Below are 22670 nucleotides of genomic sequence, written 5' to 3'. Positions count from 1 at the left end.
AGATGGGGAAGATGTAAGCATGTAAATTAGGGCAATTGAAATGAGGGTTTCTTCAGTTTAACAAAATTAAAAATGAGAAGGATACTTGATCAGTTTATCTCTACCCATTTCAATTCCTTTATTTAGTGGCAAATGCTTCTCCAAATGACCGATGATATAGTTATTCAAATGTCCATAGTGTCGAGGGGAAAAGAAACCAACAAACAGGACGTTTTATCCAAAAGGAGATTATTAATAGATATTACTTACAGCACACTGGAGACAAGAATGGGATATTGTGGGCCTCTAAATCTGTGTCCAAATTGGGGCAAGGGTATGGCAACACCCAGGGTTGTGGTGGTAAAATAGCTCCTTTCAAGTTTTTTTTTTTCTTTTGGATACAGGAAAAGTCCCATCTCTTGTGTACAAGAGATGTCGCTCTTCTTCTTCTTCTTCTTTTTTTTTTTTGGGGGGGGGGGTCCAGGATGAGGTGATGGTGATTGGTACAGCAAGGTATTTATTTGCTACCTCTACTTCCAGATCTATGCTTTGGCATTGGTGAATATGGTAATTAATTGAGGGGGATGAGCATAAGAGAGTAGAATGTTCCCTGATTTATTCAAGTTGGCTAACATGGAGCATATAGAAGATCTTATCCATGATATCAGATGCTGTGGAGTTGACTCAGTTCAGATGGGCACCAATCTATGAAGTTGTTATTGAGTAAAGAAGGGAGACTACTTAGGGGCAGCTAAGTGGCACAGTAGATAAAGCACTGGGCCTTTAAAGACCTGAGTTCAAATCCTATCTCAGGTACTTCCTGGCTGTGTCACCATGTGCAAGTCACTTAACTTCTATTTGCCTCAACTGTAAAATAGGAATAATAATATCACCTACCTCCCAGTGTTGTTATAAGGCTCAAATGAGATATTAGTAAAGCATTTAGCCCAGGTCCTGGCACATAGTAAGCACTATTTACATGTTAACTCCCTTTCCCCTTGGATGATTTTAGGGGTAAAAGCAAAAAAACAAGGGACAATTAACATGAGATACCAATTAATCTGAAAGAAGAGTGCCCTTAGGTTGTTCTCTCAAAAGAGAAATCAAAAGCTGCATAAAAGTAGTTGTGGCTTTTTACCCATCCTATGGGATTCCTACATGTGAAATACTATCTCTGATTCCAAAGGGGAAATGAAGAAACTTCCAAACCACAAAGACACTAATAAAGGGATAATAGCTTTACTTATGAAACACGAGGCTGGACCGATGAGCTCAGCACGTACGAAGTGTTTGGCTGATGCAATCCCCAGGTGGATTTGGGAGCATGCACAGACATTCTGTAACTGGTTCTGATCTGCTAAACCATGTAGAGAAGAGAGACCTTTTTGACTGATTGGCTGCATAGCCAAAAACAGAATATATTTCAAAGGCGGTAGTTGTTCAGACTATCACTTCATTTGATTGCCCATTTGTTTGTTTTTTTTTGCGGGGGCAATGAAGGTTAAGTGACTTGAGGGTCACACAGCTAGCAAGTGTCAAGTGTCTGAGGTTGGATTTGAACTCAGGTCCTCCCGAATCCAGGGCCTGTGCTTTATCCACTGTGCCACCTAGCTGCCCCCACTATCACTTCATTTGGTTTGACTTCTTGCTAACGTCATTCTGGTGAGAGGAGAGAGACAGTGCAGTAATGAGAGAAGCATTAAACCAACCCAATTCCATTAGGGCAGGGACTGTCTTTTTCCTCTTTTTGCATCCCCAACACTTAGCACAGTGCCTGGCACATAGTGGGTACTTAATAAATGTTTGTTGATTGATCGATTGATGTGGCCCATGAATTTATTGATTGTTTGGCCTCAGTTTTTGCCATTGTGATTGTACTTATATTTTAGGTGAAAGAGAATGGAAATGGAGGTCTGGGTATAGAGGCAAGGCTAAGTTTTGCAGCCAGTCTAGTATTAGTGTCCCAAGGAGGACTTTGGGATCTAGTCCATGATTAATTGAAACAGGGACTTGTCTATCAGTAATGCCACATTTGGGCATGACCTGGAAGGACCAATGCTGTATAGAAACTTCATTAAGTCTAAGCCCCCCAGCCCCACAGATTGAGGCAGAATAGGGGAGAGCACGTCCCCCCCCACCCCGTGTTGGGACAAGGGAGATGTTTGTACTTCCGTTATTACTATATCTTCAAAGTAAACATCCCTTTGGAAAGGCTGCCAATTGGTTAAATGGAGCTGTAGCATTAATCACTGGTGGTAAGGGGACTACACCAGAATGGGGGCTCAGACCAGTAGTATAAGAAAAAGACAACCCTAAACTCTCAGGGATTACCCCTAGATCCTCTGGGATCTATAGCCAGCCTCAGCCCAGAGGAATTGCCACATGTCAGAAATGGGGAGTGCCTAGGTTCCTCTCTTTACAGTAGAGTATCTTCTCTCATCAGAATTCTGCCAGTCAGGAAAAAAGTCAAACCAAGCAAAGGGAAAGGTTCTACTTGACTTGAGCTTTTCGAATACACTCCAGTTTTTACTAAGTAGCCAGTCAAAGATGGTCTTCTTTGCCACATGGTTAGCAGACTGGAACTATTTGCAGAGAGGGACAGAATAAAACATTTATATAGTAATCTACTACATGCTAGGCACTGTGCTAAGCATTTTTTCTTACAAATACTATCCCATTTGACCTGATTTGATTTGCAGAATGTTTACATATGCTTCAAAATCCACATGGGGATTGCATTAACAGAACACTCCATGCATGTACATAAGAGCTGGGTTCATGGTCAGTTCCATATTATACTTATTAGAATTTTTGTTGTTGTTTAGTCACATTTGACTCTTCTTGACCACATTTGGGGTTTTCTGGGTAAAGATACTGGAGTCATTTGACATTTCCTTCTCCAGCTCATTTACAAATGAGTAAACTGAGGCAGATGGGTTTAAGTGACTTACCCAGGGTCACACAGCTAGTAAGTGTCTGAGTCAAATTTGAATTTTAGGAAGATGAGTCTTCCTAAACTCAGACTGGCACTCTATTCACTGCACCACTTAGCTGCCCACCTTATGAAAATATCTGTGTTTAAATGTCTATATGTATATGTATTATAGAAACACTATTAATTAATTTGCGTTCCTCAGAATAAGAAAGGATACTCACTTGTAGTTACATAATTCTAAGAATCAAAATCATATCATTATACAAATTAGGCAATTATACAAAAGGAAATTATATGAACTACAGAAACCAGACATTATAAAGAGTCGTGCAGGGGGCAGCTAGGTGGTGCAGTGATAAAGCACTGGCCCTGGATTCAGGAGGACTTGAGTTCAAATATGGCCTCAGACACTCACTAGCTGTGTGACCCTGGGCAAGTCACTTAACCCTCATTGCCCTGCCAAAAAAAAAAAAAAAAGTCATGCAGAAGTATTGGCCCTGTTACCACACGTTTATAGGTGATGAGATGATAGTATAACACTATATCAAATTGCTTGCTGGCTTCGGAAGTCAGGAAGGGAGGGATGGTGGGAGAAAAAATTTGGCACTCAAAAAAATCTTTACATGTAATTGAGAAAAAATTTTTTTAAAAATAACATTTAGGGGGCAGCTAGGATGGCACAGTGGATAGGAGCACTGGGCCTGAATTCAGGAGTTCCTGAATTCAGATCCACCTCAGACACTTGACACTTACTAGCTGTGTGACCCTAGGCAAGTCACTACCCCCATTACCCCACAAAAAAAATAAAATAAATAAAATAAAAAAATAAAATTTAACAAAAAAAAATTTAAATATAGGTGATGAGAAAGGAGCCAGAAGATCGAAGAGACAAAGAGAGGGAGTGATTGAGAAGTCAAGCTCCCAGAGGAAATAGATAGAGAATGGAAATCAAGAGTCTCATTATAATAGGGGACACATTATCTCAGGTTTCCTGGAAGAATGCCATTAGCCAAGAAAGCAAGAAAAATCTAGACATGAAACCAGGCTCTGTATGCAATGCTTACATTTTGAGGGATCATTCATAAGTATTCATTAAACTATATATTTTCTTCATCAATAGAAGATGAGATAAATTAGCATGATATCATGGGAAACAGATTTCCAGGGCAGGTACCAAATGGTCACAGTAGACAAGACACCTTGTGGGGAGGAGACAGAACAGAAACACCACTCCCCGACACCCATCGGCAGCCTTTCCAATGGGCCAGGATACTGGAAAAGCACTCAGAAATGCCTGTCATAAAGAAAGGCATCCCTTGGTACTTGTATCATGCAGCTAATGCCTTTCCCCACACCTTCAGACTGACTTGGTTCAGGTTTTCTCTGCTGCTAAATCAATTTTGCTGAAAGGAAACCCAGTCTTACATCAGTAACTGTGATATATGCAGTCTGTGCACTTGGTGGGTATCCCAGGAAAGGAGTAAGGTGCCCACCCCAGATTTACCGTCCACTTTTCTGCAAGCCTACAGAAAAGCAGGCTGTGACCTTATTAAATTAACCAATGAGAGAGTGTAATATGTAATTTGGACGGCAGGTGGCAGTATATTCAAGCCACTAGACAAGTGGTTTTGTCAGAGGAGAGCTAGTGCGCCTGCCCAGTCTTCCATAATAGCTGCAGTTTCCCAACTGCTAGTCAGCATTCACTCTGCCTGCAAAGTCTTAGTTATCCCCAGGCTCACATCATGTTCTTGTTCCAGCTTAATATCGTTCTAACTGCATGGAAATAAAATTATGTGAAATCTTGATTTCGCTCTAGTTCCCATCCCCACTTGTCTAGGAAGTTTTTGGAAGTTACCAACGTCATTTGTAAGATTTAGACAATTAATTGGCCTTTCAGGGTACACGGGGCTTATAGAAATATAGTAAAGTAAAAACTGTAAGGGAATTATGAGTCCCAATCATCTCACCCAACCTCTGAAATGATAGGTTTAGAGGAAAAGAATAAGTGAAGAAATTACGTGTTTGCAACTTTCCAGGTTAGACTCTGCAAACAAATGATGAAAATGAGGAGCCCCATCTCAGGGCAAGTAAGGCAATGTGTTGGAATTGGTCTTAAAATTGTTCTCCTGGTCCAATCCCACCAGCTACTGTGTACTTCTATAGGAGTTGTCAGTCCAGTCTAGGCCTGCTCTGTCTGTCTTGGCTTGATCTGTTTCTCAGTTCCTATACAATGATCCCATCTCCATCCCAGGGCCTCTACCTTGACCACTGCATTTCTCAAGGATCTATCCCAGATCTCCCTTCACTGGTCAGTGGCGACTCAGTAGTAAGCAGCCAGTGGTAACCATTTGTCCTGCGTCATGTATTGGAACCCTCTCCATGGGGGGAAAAAATGTAGAAGGGCCAAGATGACCTCAAGCAAGATCTCACCTGCCTTCTCATCAGCTTTATTCCTATACCAAATCTACTCTCGGACAAGTCTGTTTTTAATATCCAGTGAACTGAATTTCCCCTGCGCTAAAAATGTCCACAGACTCATTCTAGTTCAATGGAGGTAAAAATTTTTGCAGGTACCACTATAGGACCATAAGCAATATTAGTCATCCTTCTTCCTCCTTAAATGCTCCAGGCACCTATATAACCCCAATCTTTAGCTATCAGTGACACTACACATGAGCATGTAATGAATAAACTCTACAGTTCCTTAGTGATCTTCATCAATTTGAATAATATGGGATAAGATTTCAGAGTTGTTTTCATTTTAATTTAACTCACTGTTTATATTCTTTGATCACTAATCTATTGAAGAATGGTTCTTGATATTAGACATTTGTCTAAGTTCCTATATATTTTGAGTGTCAGACTTTAACTGGTGATAGCTGATGGAAGTATTTTTCCCACTCTACTATGTCTCATCTAATGATATCTTTATTGATTTTGTACATGCAAAAGCTTTTAAAACTCAACCAACTCTAATGAATACTACCTCTAGGATCAAATCTCTGGCTTTTAAGGCCTTTAACAACTCAACCCCTTTCTTCCTTGATGGACTTCCTTACATTTTACCACATGGTCTACAATCCAACAACACTGACCTTCTTATTGTCCTCAAACACAATTCCATCTCCCAACTCTGTGTGTGTGTGTGTGTGTGTGTGTGTGTGTGTGTGTGTGTGTGTGTGTGTGTAGGTGTGTGGTGTGGACATTGCTGTTTGTTTGTCATCCCATTAGAATGTAAGCTCTTGGGAGCAAGGCACAGTGTTTTCATCTTTCTCTGTATCCCTAGTACTTATGATGCCTGACACATAATAAACATTTCATAAATGCTTGTTATTGAATTATTTATTTTATCTTTTCCGATCATCTTTATCCCATGTTTAGTTAGGAAATCTTCCCCAACCATACTTGTGAGAAGTTATTAATCTAGTTTTCTCCTGTTTTTCTTTCATAGTACAGCTTTTTATATTTAGCTCATGTATATATTTTGAGCCTATTGAACTATATATAAGATGTTGATCTAAGCCTACTTTCTGGTAAAATGCTTTCTAATTCTCCCAGCAGTTCTCATCAAAAAGAGTCCTCCCCCTCGTAATTTATGTGCTTAAATTAGCAGACACGGGGACTACTATTTTTGATTGTCCTATTTCTTGTTTAGTCTCTTCCTTTGATCTATTCTTCTGTCTTTTAACCAGTAACAAATGGTTTTTGGTGGGGGGTTTTTCTTTTATGGCTACTACTTTTATAATATGATTTCAGGTTTGCAAATACTTTATCCCCTTCAGGCGTATGTTTTCTCATTAGTTTCCTTGAGATTTTAGACCTTTCATTTTTTCCAAATGAATTTTATTGTTATTTTGTGCAGCTCTATAAAGTATCTTCTCATTAATTTCTATAATCATCTGTTCACAGCAGCCTTCTTTGTGATAGGAAAAAATTATAAACAATTTGAGTGTCCTTTAATTGAGGAATACCTGGAGAAAATGATCTCCATATAGCTACCAACGTGTATAGAGTTGATGTCACTACCCAGCTGACAAATTCCAGTAGCTCCCTATTGCCTCCAAGTTAAAATATAAAGTCCTCTGTTGGGCATTTGAAGCCCTTCATAACCTGGGCCCAACTTGCCTCTCCTACTTTATTATACATTATTCCCTTTCCTGTTCTCTATAGTCCAGCGAAATTGGCCTTTCTGTTGCTAGATGGTGACAAAGAGTCAAAAGACTGGAGTTTACATTTGGTCTCAGATACTTACTAGGTGTGTGACCTAGGGCAAATCACCTAAAAAATCTCTGTTTACCTCAGCTTCCTCAACTGTAAAATGGGGATAATAAAAGTATTTATCTCTACCTTCCAGTGTTGTTAAGAGGATCAAATGAGATAATATTTGTAAAGCACTTAGCACAGTAGGTACTATATAAATGCTAGCAAAGATGGTGATAATGATGGTGTTCCTCACAACATTCTCCTCTCTATGTCTTTATACTAGTTGGAATGGACTTCCACCTAACTTTCAACTAAGATCAAGTACCACCTTCTTCATTAAACTTTACATATCATCATGTACATAGTATATGGACTCCTTGAGGGCAGGGATTTCTTTTTTCCATTTTTGTCTTTTATTTTGTGGTTGGAGGAATTTTATCTACCAGAGTCCTCCCTTCCACTCCCCACCATAGAGCCTGGCTAGCTTTTTTCCAAGACCATCCCTTCCAATGCAGATTTAAGGGTTCAGTCAATGAGATTACTCCATCCCATTTAAAGTAAGTGACCAGATGCTATGCTCAGATCACTTTATTGGGTGAGAAAAGAACTATATTATTCAGAAGGTGTGAACAAGTCTTGGGCATCTCCAACATTTCAAATAAATACGTAGAAAGGCTATTAGGGTAGATTGGGAGACTTGGTCATGTCCTGTGGGGCTTGTATAAAATCAGTAAGTTATTTTGGAATTTGAGATTTGAGTGTTGGGAAGATCACAGACACATCCAAATTCATTTTGTAACATTACTACCAAAGTACTTTTGGCTCTCAAGGTCAGTCGGTCCATAAGCCCCTACAAGCACTGTGGGGGCTTGAGCTGATAGAAGAAATTTCTTCCTCTCCTCTCCCCCGACCCTTAGGGGGAAAATGCTCTCAGGATATCCTTAGAGAACAATGGAGAGATGTAATTTACCTGACTCTGGGAGAATAAGGTCAGAAGTATTCATTTCATTTGTGAGGTGAAGGTAGAATCCCCCTGCTCCCATTTTTCAGGCAGATCCCTGAAGGAAAGGGATAATAGTATCACTCATAGAATAAAGGAAGAGGCAGAGAAGCAAGAAAAAGACAAAAGCTGAAAGAGACTCAGATAGAGAGGAAAAGAAACGGCCAGGTATGAGTCACTTAAACTCTCCTCTACCTCTTCCCCCGCATCCTAGCTCAGCATCAAGTTTGCTGGCAAGAAGATTGACTAAAGGGGAGGAAAGAAATTTAGATATTAACTCTATAATATATTTAAAAGGAATAGGGGCAGCTAGTGGCGCAGTGGATAGGGCACCGGCCCTGGAATCAGGAGTACCTGAGTTCAAATCCGACCTCAGACACTTAACACTTACTAGCTGTGTGACCCTGGGCAAGTCACTTAACCCCAATTGCCTCACTAAAAAAAAAAAAAAAAGGAATAGCAAGTTGTATATGATAGATTTGCAGTTTCACGCACAATCATCTTTTTATTATACTATGTTATGGAAATGCTTGTTTTATGTCATAAACAAAAAATAAAATAAATTAAAATGTAAAAAAGAAGACTGACTAATCCTTAGATTTCTCTATGCCTGCCCATGTCCACCCTGAGTAAAAACCTACGCCAAAAGCCTTGCTATTTCTTTTATTCCGACAGCAGGTGTCGCCTTCGTATTTCGAAAAAGAGAACTTGATCTAGCACAGAACTCATTTCCAGCAATTCTCCTCCAGTCCTACCCTGGCCCCGCCTCCTCTTCCATTACCGGAGGAGAACAAATTTACTGATTCCAGCCCTCAGCTTCTTAAACTGTGGGTCGGGATGGGGTCGCATAACTGAATGTGGGGGAGGCAAAAAAATTCGCTGTAGTAAAAGGTCATGTATGCCTCTTTTATATACCCATATACCCAGGGTCGCGTAAAAACAATCTCGGGCGAAAAGGGGTCGCGAGTGGAAAAAAGTTTAAGAAGCCCTGCTCCAGCGTACAGAGCAAACCCCGGAAGACCACCTTTATAGCCTGGATTTACGAGATGTGAGTGAGCTCTCGAAGGGAGGACCGGTAGGGGAGGAGAGCTAGAGGCAGCCACGTGGAAAAGAAATGGCAAGGACGCAGAGGTAGCCCGCCCATCTTCCTAGGGGGCTGTTGGGAGACCTTGGTGATCTATGGAATCAGGACCAGTGGGTGGTAGTCACCTCCACCTCCCGGCCTGGCTCTTAGATGTCGGTAGGTAATATCTGTTCCTTTTGGGAGCCCTTACAAGCCCGTACGGTATGTCTCCCTCCCCTCTGCACTATCCAGAAGCTGAGGGCCCAGGACTCTCCTAGCTAGACTCCGATGTCCAGGAAAAAGCGTGGTGGACAATGGAGGCAAAGGCTCCTCTTTCACAACTATAGCCCGACTAGTGAGACTTACACTGCACGGGAAGGGGCACTGGTAACCGGGGTTCCTTTTCTGCTATTTGCCCTCGAATTCGACAGTGGGGGAAGTGTATAATATTGACATATATATAAACAACATACGCATACATGTATGCATGCATGTTGGCCTTCTCTAGTGCAGTTGGGAGGGAGGGAAGGAGACAGTTTGGAACTCAAAGTGTAACAAAATTTGTAAAAATAAAGATTTAAAAGATGGCGGGGTTGGGTGGGAAGGGAATATTATTCTGAAAAGAGAGGGGAGAACACAGGTTCGTAGGATTGAGAGCTAGAAACGATCTGACAAATCAAGTCGGTCCAACCTTCGAGATCGTTTTAGAGAAAAAGAAGCTGAGACGCAGCGAAGGAAAATAATTTGCCCAAGATCAATCAGCAGGTATTTCTTAAGCACTTACTGTGTGTCAGCTGCCATACTAGGTGCTGGGAATACAAAAACCAAAAACAACCCAAAAACCCTATTCCCAAGGAGTTTATATTCCATCATGGGGAGACAACACGTATATATGTAGGCATGCGCGGAATAAATACAAAACAAATACGTGTTAGTTAAATGAAAAGTACTTGGGGGAAGGGGAAACACTAGTAGTTGGAGGGATCTGGGAAATGTTCCTGTAGAATGTGATGTTTGAGCTGCCTCTTGAAAGAAGTGAGGAATGCTCAGAGCTGGGGGTGTGTAGGAAGGGCATTCTAGGCTTGGGACTAATGAAAAGGTAGAGACAGGAGATGGAGTACTAGGTGAGAGGAGCAGAGAGAAAGCCAGTTTAATTAGACCATAGAATGTGGGAGGAGGAATGGGTTACAAGAAGATAGTTTGGAGCAAGATTGTGATGACTTTAAAAGCCATCCAGAAGAGTTTATTATTTTATTCTAGAGTCAATAGGGAGTTGATTAATTTAGAGCAAGGGCTCTCAACCTTTTTTGGTGGTGTGGTGAGGCCTATAATTTTCTTTTCAGAATAATATTCCCTTCCCACCCAACCCCGCCATCTTTTAAATCTTTATTTTTACCAATTTTGTTACACTTTGAGTTCCAAACTGTCTCCTTCCCTCCCTCCCAACTGCACTAGAGAAGGCCAACATGCATGCATGTATGTATGCGTATGTTGTTTATATATATGTCAATATTATACACACACATATATCTGTGTTAAATGTTGACCTTTAGTGCAGGGTTGGGAGACAGTTTGGAACTCAAAATGTGTGTGTGTGTGTGTGTGTGTGTGTGTGTGTGTGTGTGCACATATATGTGTGTATATGTGTGTGTGAAACCATACAATATCTACTTACATATGTGTTATTTCTCTGGAGATGGATAGCACCTTCCTTCTTAGGCCTTTTGTAGTTGATTTGAATATTCACAATAACTTAATCATTCACAGTTACTCTTCAAACAATATTGCTGTTACTTTATACAATGTTCTCTTGGTTCTGCTCATTTCTTTTTTTTTTTGTGAAGGCTGGGAGGGGATCTCATAGAAACAGAGCTGACAGAAATCTTAGAAGGCATTAAGTCCAACTCCTTTATTTTACACATGAGGAAACTGAGGCATGGATGAGTTAAGTGAATGTCTGAGGCAGGGTTTGAACTTCAGATCTTCTTATTCCAAGTACGGTGCACTACCCATTAAGGCACCCAGCTGCCTTGGGGTCAGCCAGGCATCAAATTCTGAGATCAGTCTTGGGGCACAAGACAGAAAAAAGCAGAGTAAGATTGTTGAAAAAAAAAAACCCATTTGTTGCAAAAATAAAACTCCCTGAGGGTTGCATTCAGAAGTGCCTGACCTCTCTCTCTTGAGAAAGAGTAAGGAGGCTTTTGTCAGCGTGTTGTTTCCTCATGTCAATACCAAGACCACAAGAAATAGGTTATTGGATGTGCAGTATGGGTATCTCCAATCCCCTTCAAAGACTGAATTACTTCTCTAGAGTCAAATTTACCAAGAAAGAGCTATATTTCAATTACCCTTTAAACTCTCCTTATTTACCTGGTCCTCCTAACTATAATCCAGAAAAATGTAAATTTATTTTATAGGGCAGGGACATTTTTGGTGTTGTCTTCCTATACCCAGCACCAAGAACAATGATGGGAATGTAGGAGGTGCTTAATAAATGCTTTATGCATTGTATAGGACAGAAAGGAATCAAAGCCATCTTCCTAAATGGGAGGCTAGAACAAGGTGACATTTGTCTAGAGAGCCAATGTATACTTAACCTTTGAGACTGAGACAGATCTCTTCAAAAGGCTAAAAGGCACAAAGAATTACACTTCCGGTATGACAATGATGGTCATTGTGTGAAATACTGTAGTTTTTCTTGCAGTGTTCTAAACCTTGACATGTTGCCCTGGTAGGACTACTGGGTACTACGATGCCTGTAGCTCTGGAGAAGGAGATGAAGCTATATTAAATAGGATTGTTGATGCATGGAGCCAGACACAGATGCTAGTGTTTTTAGGGCGCAGAAAGTCAGCTGGGTTGGGAAGTAGGGAAAAGGCAAGACATTCACTATGTAGGACTTGAAACAAGATCACTTATGTCACATGTGTCTTCATCTATCTCCCACATTGGACATGGGGGAGAATGGCAAAAATATTTTGTAAATATGATTCAGAAGTAGGAAATAAGAGACCAAATGTTTGTAGACTATCCCAAAGGGTATTATAAATATTTTCTGTGAGAAAAAAGTTGAAAAGCACTAGACAGACATCATCAGCACTGAACAACATCGTGAAAAATGAAATTGATAATATTCTAAGAGACAGGAAATGACAGGTTACAAATATGGGAGTTGTTTCTGAATCAGCTATCTGTGTTCAGTTGTACCATAGACCTGTTAGAACAAAAATCAAAAGCAATATGAAACTAGAAAAAAAAGGACAAAAATAAAAAGATAAGGCATTCAATTTAGGCAACTCAATCTGACATATTTAAACAACCTATTGGTACCAAAAAATGGGAAATGGATTTTAAAAAACAGACATCACTATAGAATTTCACCACTTCCTAAGGAAGTTTAACCAATATATCGCAATCACTAGAACACAGAGACCAAAAGAGACTAGAAACAACCTTAGTAAACAAACACTTGATCTTCTTGTTGGGTAGAAAGAATATGACAGCCAAGACCAATACCAAAGTAGAGCGTTGAACTTGTAGTCAGGAAGACCTGGGTTCAGATCACTTTCTTTTTTTTCTTTATTTTGGGGGGCAATAGGAGTTAAGTGACTTGTTCACAGGTCACACATCTAGTAAGTGTCAAGTGTCTGAGGCCAGATCTGAACTCAGGTCCTCCTGAATCCAGGGCTGGTGCTTTATCCACTGCACCACCTAGCTACCCCCCAGATTACTTTCTTGCTAGCTGTGTGACCAGGTCAAAACACTGAATCTCCCAGAGCCTTTTCTGTAAAATGTTGATAATAACAATTGCTTTATGAGGTTGTTGTAAGGATCAAATAAAATATGTATTTATTTTCAGTTATATTTGTTTATATTTTATTTATGTTTATATTTACAGCCAAATAAAATATGTATTTATTATCAAAATGTATTTATGTTTGAGTTTTGCAAGCCTTTAAATGCAATATTATTATTATGATCAGGATCAGATATTATTATTAGACCATAAATTCATTTGTAAAATCTTCCAGAGAAGAAGAGTGGCAAATTATGAGTAGCATCACCTTGCAAACTAGCAAGAAGCTGTAGAGAAATAACGAAGTTTGAGGTAAGCTTGGCAAGAAACACAGTTAAGCCATATCATCTTGAGTCTATTTAAGAGTATAACTGTAAAAAGGATAATGAACAGATGAAAATACTCAACAAAGGACCTATGAAGAAAGACACTATTCTGCATCCAGAAAAAGAATTGATAGATAGAAGTATGTATAGAATGATTTTACATATTTCAATACATATCTGTGTCTACTGTTAGCCATCTCTAGGGTCGGGGGAGAGGACGAGAAAAAAGGGGAAAAGAAAGAAATCTATATAAATTTATTATATATTTTAAGAGAATAACTAGTTGTACATAATAGATGTGCAGTTTCATATACAATTATCTTTTTTATTATACTATAGTATGGAAATGTATGTTTTATGAAATAAAATTTAAATCAAAACTAAATCAATAAAGATTTTAAAAAGAAAAGAAAAGGGAAAGATAGAACCAGTATAGTTAAGTAACTGGTACAGTTAAGGGCCTTGAATTCATACCATATAGGGATCAATTGAGTGAAGAGAATATTTTGCCTAGATAAAAGAAGATAAAGAATATAAAGAATAGTTGCAATGGGGCGGCTAGGTGGTGCAGTGGATAAAGCACCAGCCCTGGATTCAGGAGTACCTGAGTTCAAATCTGGCCTCAGACACTTGACACTTACTAGCCGTGTGACCCTGGGCAAGTCACTTAACCCCCATTGCCCCGCCAAAAAAAAAAAAAAAAAAGAATAGTTGGCATCAATTATTTAAAATTAGGATTAAATTTACTCTGATTGGCTCTGGAAGGCAGAAAGGCCCAGGACCAATGTGGGGTGTAGGATTAGAGACAGAAGAACTGCTTGATTTTGAGTTATATAAAAGTGAAATGGGCCACCTTAGGGGATGTGGGGCTCTCCCCTTCCTGGACATCATCAAGCAAAGGTTGAATGTGTTGAATAGTTGTTGAGTATATTGTAGAAGGGATTTTTGTTCAGGCAGTTTGACCTCTGAGATCCCTTCCAACTCTTGATATCTGTGATGCTGAGAAGAGAGTTTCCTAGGACTTTGGGTAGACCATCTAAAAAGAAATTAGAACAAGAATACAATAATAACTAACATTTAGATAGCACTTACTAACTTCCAGGCACTCATTTGGTCCTCACAACAATCTAGGGGGGAAGGGGCTATTATAATCCCCATTTTACAGATGAGGAAACTGAGGGAAATAGAAGTTAAGTGACTTGTCCAGGATCACACAGCTGTTAGGTATCTGAGACTGAATTTGAACTCAGGTCTTCCTGACTCCAGGTCCAGTGCTCTTTCCACTATGCCACCCATGACAAGCTATCCCATGACAAGGTGTAGGTAGATGGTAAGATTCACACTGATGAGATGACAGCTCCATTGAGGTACTAAGAACATTGAAATCATAAGGGAAGAGTATGCTCACCGATGAAATTATGAATCTCTGAAGCAAGTAGTGTCAACTCTTAATCAGATGCATAGGGATTAATCTCTAAGTGGATTTGTCACTGCAAAATTTTTATGCAGGCTGAGTCTTCCCTAAACCTAGGATCTGTGGGCTTAAGGAAACAAAATCACTGACAATGAATCTAAGATGACATACTTAAGAAGACAAGTCCACTGCTAAAGCAATCATAATAGTGCATTTCAAACATAACTAAGCAATCATTGAATTATATGTTGTTTTTAAAGTATCCTGCTGGTTTTTTGCACTAATGCTCTCCTCCATTGCTCCAGATAATAGAGACTTGACATAATCCAATAGAGGAGCAGAGAAAATCCAGTCCAAGGCTTTATTTTACAGATGTGGAAACTGAGACCTTGAAAGGGGAAGTAACTTACTTACCCAAGGTCACACAGCTATTACTATGACATGGATCCTTTGGTTCTGTTCAGTTTGGGTTGTTGTTTTTTTCCCCACTGAACCAAGTCTCTTCCTCAGTGATTATATTTAGTTGACCAATAGCATGTTCACAGAGTAGATTTAAGATTATAGATCACAGGATCATAGATTTAGATCTGGAAGGGACCATAGAAATCATCGAATCCAACCCTTTGGTTTACAACCCTTTGGTTTAGTTTACAGACTAGGAAAATGAGTCCCACAGAATTTAAATGATTTGCCCAAAGGCAAGAGACAAGAGACAGAAGTTAAACCTATATCCTCTGACTCCAAAGAACATGCTGCAGGACACCCATAGCTAGTCAGGCTTTAGCTGATGGGAAAGTTTTCTAGAGGAGGTGGTATAACAAAGTCCCTCTGCCCCTCTTTTTTTTTTTCAGGGCAATGAGGGTTAAGTGACTTGCCCAGGGTCACACAGCTAGTAAGTGTTAAGTGTCTGAGGCCGGATTTGAACTCAGGTCCTCCTGAATCCAAGGCTGGTGCTCTATCCACTGTGCCACCTAGCTGCCCCCGCCCCACTTTTAAAAAAGAAATATTTATTGGAAAACTTTGAGCCAATAGGAAAATACGGTAGAACATACACATAGCATTTTAAGGTATGTTAATGTTTTATAAGGGATAAAACAATGTTAGGGCATCTTAAGCTTTTGTATGTAGGGTTTTTTCTTTACAAGCTGGAGTATCTTGTTGATGTGGTCCATGTGTGTTTGTGTGTGTGTGTGTGTGTGTGTGTGTTTGGGGAAGGAAGGGGGACAGAGAGGAGTTGTGAATGCATTTGTTCCTTGCTTTTACAATAAAGTGCTGGGAGAACCAACATTGTGCCTATTGTAATTGGAAGCTTAGTTCACAGGAGCTGATCAGAATGTGCTGTGTGCTCTGTACACCAAGATGGGAATTTCTGTGGCTATTCCAGGGCACCTCACAAAGGTAGGTTTAGGGAAATTAAACAGAATAGTGAGGAGGGAAACTTAGTGGTGGAACCTTCTACTTTGAGGTATCCTGGGACACTTATTTTGATATTTGTGGGATTTCAGGAGCAAAAGAGGAAGGGGAGGCAGCAACACAGTCAACTAAGGGGATATTCTGGGCACATGATGATGTTTGGGTGACTTTGGAATCAGGAGCGGGCTAGGCAAATAAAAGATATGGAAAATAGACAATTACTGGCTTCTAATATTGACCTCTCTTAGCCATTCCAAGTAATTCTCAGATACCTGAGATGCCTGAGCCTGGGGAAATGCTGATCAACTAGAGAGAGAGAGACCTATATGGTGACGTACATACACTATAGAGTCTAGAAAGTATCTTGCAACCAACAGAAGCTGAGATTTTCCGCTAAGCCATCCCCCCCTTTTCTTCTTCTTCTTCTCCTCCTCTTCCAGTTCTCAGTCAGTTGAACCCACTTGGTCTAGTTCAGTGGAGAACTAGGATTTGTGTGAGGAAATAATCCCAGTCAGAAGGATTTTGCATCCTAATAGAAGAGAATGAAGTTGCCTTTTTACACAATCTTCTCCAGTCTGGAAAACTGGACTTCCATCTTCTTCAGAGGTTTCCTGGTCTGCCATCAAGTTGTGGGTAAGCATCCATCCCTTGAAGGTTATGAAGAAAGGGTGACCTTTTCCCACAAAACACAGTCTGTGTGTAACTAGCTATACTTGAACCTGAGCAAAATTAGTCAAGGAGGACAACAACTCAAGGAATACAGACTGAAGGCAGATGCTATCACATAGGGAGAAGGAATGGTCTGTGCCATTGAGAATTCAGCCTTTGTCCCTGAAGAGTCTAGGAGGACAATAAGCCTGGGAGAGAGGCACCAAAACAATGGGATGCTGGGGGTGGTGAGTGGATCCTTGTGCCATTTTTAGCCAGGAGACCTATAGGTGAAGACTGTAGTCACTTTGATAAGGAAATTCAGCCCCTCCCTCCAGATGTTGGTGGGTGGAAGCAAAGTCCTGTTCACTCCGGGCTCTACTAGAATGGTTAGTATACCTAGTTTAAGAAGTAGGGGGTTTTCATTTGTTGTTGTTTGTTTATTTTTTTTTGGTGAGGCTATTGGGGTTAAGTGACTTGCCTAGGGTCACACAGCTAGTAAGTGTCAAGTGTCCGAGGCTGGATTTGAACTCAGGTCCTCCTGAATCCAGGGCCGGTGCTTTATCCACTGCTCCACCTACCTGCCCTTCTAAGAAGTGTTGAGTTATAACTAGTTCTCCAGAAAGACATCAGAAGTTAGAGATCATTACAAGTTCAAAAGGCATAGACCTGTCCCAGATAACTACCCCATGCTGGAGGAAGGGTAGTAGAAAATCCTCAGGATGACTTAGAGGAGTTCTTAGTGAGAGGGGCTAAAGGAAGAGGTTATTGATCTATGTTTTTCCTACAGTCATGACCTGCAGCCCTCCCCAAAACCTGTCCTCTGGTGGTTTTGAGCATGTTATGAGGTCTGGAGAAGATAACTACCAAGATAAGATCCAATACTCATGCCATGAGCCATATTACAAGATAGTGCCTGCCATGGACAATGACCAGCCTCTACCTGGTAAGGAACCAACCCCAAGACAAGAACACTCTGTGCATGTGTCTCCCCCACCCCCAAATTCTAAACACATTTCTGACCTTAGCTTATCTCTTCATGTTGTCCTTTAAGGAACATTCACTGACTCGACCCAGCACATCTGGAAAGACAGAGAGAGAAGTGGGAAGATTCCTCAGTGTTTACCTGGTAAGCAGAGCCCACCACAGCCTTGTCGTCACCGCTCCCCCCCACCCCAAAGTTAGCCCTCAGACACTGTGTGGGCATGTAGTAAGTAAAGAAAGATAGATTAAAGGTCAGCACTTAGCAAAGTGCCTGACACAGAGTAAGCACTTAAATGTTAATTTGATTGGGGGGAAATTGGCAACTTCAGATGGTCACTTTATATAACCCCCGAAATTCCTTCACTTTACAGAGCTTTGGTTTTTGAGGTTTATCTTTAAAATGAGATATTGGACCAGAATATAGTTACTAAATGACCTCTAAGGTCCTCCCTCATCCCTTCTGGCTCTGACATTCTTTGCATCAATAAAAAGGAGGAAAGAAGCAAAGGTAAGAAGAATGAAAGAGGAAATAATATCTCAGAATTTAAGGGCTGGAAGGTCATCCATTCCAACCCACACCTAAAAAAGGGATTCCTGCTGTTGTTCAGTTGTGTCTGACTCTTCTTGACCCCATTTGGGATTTTCTTGGCAAAGATACTGGAATGGTTTGCCATTTCCTTCCCCAGCTCATGTTACAGATGAGGAAACTGAAGCAAACAGGGTGAAGTGATTTGATCAGGGTCACACAGCTAGTGTCTGAGGCTGGATTTGAATTCAGGTCTTCATGACCCAAGGCCCCATGCTCTATTCATTGCATCCCCTAGCTGCCCCAGAATCCCCATTCTAACAAACCTGACATTTAGTCATTTGGTCTCTGCTAGATGACCTCCACTCAGGGATGTGCTGAAACCAGCTAATAAAGACTTGGGAGAGCCCATCACTAAAGTTCCATGGTGAGCATTAAAACCTCAGTAATGGGCAAATGCTACAAATCAAGGCTTGATTTATTGTTCTGTTATTGGTCTGGAGAAAATGTCAGTGGCGCAGATTAAACTTAAAAATGTGTCCTGCTGATTGATGACTATTTACCAGCACACCCCTGCTTTCCATGTACCAGAGAAAGGAGAGACAAGACCCTACTGACTTATGGGAAGAAAGGGAGTTTTGCCCTTAGATTAACCTCAGAGCCAGGTGAGGAAAAAAGGAAGAAGGGAAGGTCTGAGGGGAGGAGACAGGAGCAGATTGTATAAGAGGATCATAATTTTAGGACCTAAGAGAACATTTAGTAAAGCCCTTTAATAAAACTGAGACCCAGAGAACTTAAGTGTCTGCTATTTCTACACCTGGGCTGACTATTGCAAACCCTTAATAGCAAGAAAGTAAAGAGGTGGGGAAAATAGAGACAACATCTTATGGCAGGAGGACACCCTGAGGCTGTTATGGAGGAAGCAGCCCTTCCACACGGATCAGACTTTAGTAGTTTCCTCACAGTCTGTCATGGGCTAGTGCAAGGATCAGCAAATATGGCCCCTGGACTTTGTCCCACCACTTATTTATTGTATATAAAATTAAAAAAAAAAAACAACAAAGCCTTAGCTCCTACAAAAACAGGCAGCAGGTTGCACTCTGCTTGACATTTACCAACCCCTGGGCAAGTGGATAGAGAGCTAGCCCTGGCTGTGTGACCCTAGGCAAGTAACTTAATTTGTCTTTGCCTCTAGGCTACTTTGTAACTAGAAGTTGCTGATCTACAATAGCAGAAGGAGTTTTCTCACCTGGGAGCTTCCTATTCCAATGAAATTAGAGATCTGGGTTCTTCCCTCTCCTAGCCATTTTCCAATTCTTGATAACTAGGTGCTAAATTTAGCAGTGAAATCAGAGGTCAAATCTGATGGAGCTTTGGATCTTGGGTTATATTCAGGTTGGAAAACACTAGTTTGGTTGACCAGACCAGTAGAATGTAGTTGGACAACTCTCATGGAGTTCTCTGCATTAACAGCCCTAGAAGTAAAATTTGGTTAACTACTTAATATGCTAGTTACAATACTAGTAAAAACCTGCTTCTCTTTTGGAAGGAGGGACTAAAGCATAGACATGTCTCTGGTTAGTAGCAGATGGAGATGCCTGAAATCTCATCATTAAACTTTAATTCCCCTGATTTAAGGTCATCTCTATTTCTCTTTTAAAACACCAATGCCCCCAGGAGCAGCTAGGTGGTGCAGTGCCCTGGATTCAGGAGGACCTGAGTTCAAATCCAGCCTCAGACACTTGACATTTACTAGCTGTGTGACTCTGGGCAAGTCACTTAACCCTCATTGCCCTGCCCCCCCCCAAAAAAAATACCAATACTCCTGAGAGGGGTAACGGAGCATATCACTGGTACCTCCAAACAAATGAATTGCCAATCACTTTCCTTATGAAACTGGCAATTCCCAAGGCAGTATGAGCCAGGTGCGAAGGATAGATATATACTGAAAAGGAGGGAAAAGGCCACGTAGGAGAGAAATCAACATTTTTCATCATTTTTCCCAGAATGTTTTCCTCTAGACATCCAAATGGCAAGGTCCCAGTGAAGCAGGAGAGATGAAGGAGAGCATTAGGAGAAAATAGGGACAAAGTATTGGACCTGTCATTTCACTGGTTTTGGAAACTCCCTCTATGAAAGTAGGTTGGCAGGGGGCAGCTAGGTGGCGCAGTGGATAAAGTACCAGTCCTGGATTCAGGAGCTCCTGGGTTCAAATCTGGTCTCAGAAACGTGACACTAGCTGTGTGACCCTGGGCAAGTCACTTAACCCTCATTGCCCCGCAAAAAAAAACAACAACAACAACAACAAAAAAAAAAAAAAAGGAAAGTAGGTTGGCACCTCTTTCCTTGTCATAGTCTTAGAAAGTTGCCTAGAGGAATGAGAAATTAAGTGACACAGATGCCAGAATGTGCTGGAGGCAGGTCTTCCTGGTCTTCGAGGCCAACCCTATCTTACTTACCATGCTCTGCTGCTTCTCCTAACAGGTGTCCTAACCGACTGTTAAAAACTTTCATATTTTACCACACAGGTGAGCCACTTCCAAAATAAACACTCAATTCTTGTCCATAAATACTCAGTTTACTTACCGGTAATATACATGATTTTATCTACATTTCTTGATTGTTTACATTGTTAACTGTTCTAGACCCAAGATTTACACTTGTCTTAAATGGTTATTTTCTTGAGCCTCCATCGTCAGCAGAGGGAGGTAGCTATGTGACTCTCCTTGTATGGTGGACAGTTTGCCAAAGAAATAAGTCCTTTATTCATGTATGTTTTTTATGATGAGGTAAATGACATTCTCTTCCTTCTCTCTCTTGACTTCCAGTGTGTGGAAAACCATCTACCCCTATCGACCAGGACCAGAGGGCCCTTGTTGTATCCAAAGCAAAGCTGGGAAGCTTCCCATGGCAGGCTCTGATCTTCATCTATGGGCGTGGAGGAGGAGCCCTGCTTGCGGATCGCTGGATCCTCACAGCTGCCCATACCATCTACCCTAAGGACAGCTTCTTCCAGAAGAACCACAGTGTGGATGTGTTCCTAGGACACACAGACGTAGAAGAGATCATAAGGCTGGGGGCTTACTCTGTCCGTAGGGTCATTGTGCACCCAGACTATCGTCCAGAGGATTCAGACAACTTTGAGGGTGACATTGCACTACTGGAATTAGAGAACAGTGTCCCCCTGGGCTCCAACATCCTCCCCATCTGTTTGCCAGACAATGAGACTCTCTACGCCAGTGGCTTGGTGGGCTATGTCAGTGGCTTTGGGATGGAAAGGGGCCGGCTGGTTAGCCAGCTGAAATATGTGCGTCTGCCTGTTGCTAAGAGAGAGGCTTGTGAGGCCTGGCTTCTGGAGAAGAATCGGACTGAGGTGTTTTCCCCAAACATGTTCTGTGCTGGAGACAGGACTCTAAAGCAAGGTGTCTGCCAAGGAGACAGTGGAGGAGTATTTGCTGTGTGGGACAACACTACTGAACGTTGGATGGCCACAGGCATTGTGTCCTGGGGTACTGACTGCAGCAAAGGGTATGGCTTCTACACCAAGGTCCTCAACTACATGGACTGGATCAAGGGCATAATGGAAGGGGAGGCCTGAGCCCCAAGGGATACTCTAGCCTTGGCATAGAAATCACCATGGGCTTGAGGGTCTCAAAGAGTGGTTTCAGAGAGTCCATTACTTTCATAACAACATTAAGTCATTTTAATTCTAATATGGTAAATATCAATAGATATAACCCACTTTTAAAAAGTTATTTGGGGTCCTCAATAATTTTTAAGAGTATAAAGGGTATGAGGGGCAGCTAGGTGGTGCAATGGATAAAGCACCGGCCCTGGATTCAGGAGGACTTGAGTTCAAATCTGACCTCAGACTCTTGACACTTACTAGCTGTGTGACCTTGGCAAGTCACTTAACCCTCATTGACTTGCCAAAAAAAAAAAAAAAAGAGTATAAAGGGTGATGTGATCAAAAAGTTTGAGAACCGCTGCTATAGCGAAGGAAATGACTCTTTGATAGATCACAATTGCTTCCCAAACAGCTTTTACATTAAAATCACTGATCCAGAAACCCAAAGGCATAAAATGAGTTCTCTTCTCCCCTATCCCCATCCACCTCCAGTAACTAAAATATTTGTGAGAAGTAAATAGTATTGGGGGCAGCTAGGTGGCTTAGTGGATAAAGCACCAGCCCTGGATTCAGGAGCACCTGAGTTCAAAACCGGCCTCAGATACTTGACACTTGCTAGCTGTGTAACCCTGAACAAGTCACTTAAACCCCATTGCCCCACACACAAAAAAATTTTAATTAAAAAAAAAAAACTATGCCCAAAGGGCTATAAAACTGGGCATACCCTTTGATCCAGCAATACCACTACTAGGTCT

The 22670-nt window shown here is 41.1% G+C and overlaps 1 protein-coding gene across 7 annotated transcripts in view; it reads left to right on the top strand.

The window, feature by feature from the left end:
* Positions 1-22120, top strand: part of LOC122727898 (complement C1r subcomponent-like protein) — a 57239-nt gene extending 35119 nt beyond the window's left edge. Inside the window, exons 1-6 of one of the 7 annotated variants that reach the window (XM_043965845.1) lie at positions 8885-8944; positions 9045-9165; positions 16570-16762; positions 17568-17723; positions 17832-17906; positions 21116-22120. In XM_043965845.1, the coding sequence (XP_043821780.1) occupies positions 16672-16762; positions 17568-17723; positions 17832-17906; positions 21116-21885 (1092 nt within the window). In that variant the 5' untranslated portion in view covers positions 8885-8944; positions 9045-9165; positions 16570-16671 and the 3' untranslated portion in view covers positions 21886-22120. Of the gene's footprint in view, positions 1-8884; positions 9358-16025; positions 16115-16569; positions 16763-17567; positions 17724-17831; positions 17907-21115 lie in introns of those variants that run through there. The other 6 variants (XM_043965842.1, XM_043965841.1, XM_043965840.1 and 3 more) reach the window with 6 other exon arrangements.
* Positions 22121-22670: the final 550 nt, after the last annotated feature.

Source organism: Dromiciops gliroides, chromosome 5 (assembly GCF_019393635.1).
Source record: "Dromiciops gliroides isolate mDroGli1 chromosome 5, mDroGli1.pri, whole genome shotgun sequence".
In the NCBI taxonomy this organism is placed as follows: Eukaryota; Metazoa; Chordata; class Mammalia; order Microbiotheria; family Microbiotheriidae; genus Dromiciops; species Dromiciops gliroides.
The sequence above is the reverse complement of the archived record's forward strand: the minus strand, read 5'-3'. Positions and strand labels throughout refer to the sequence as shown.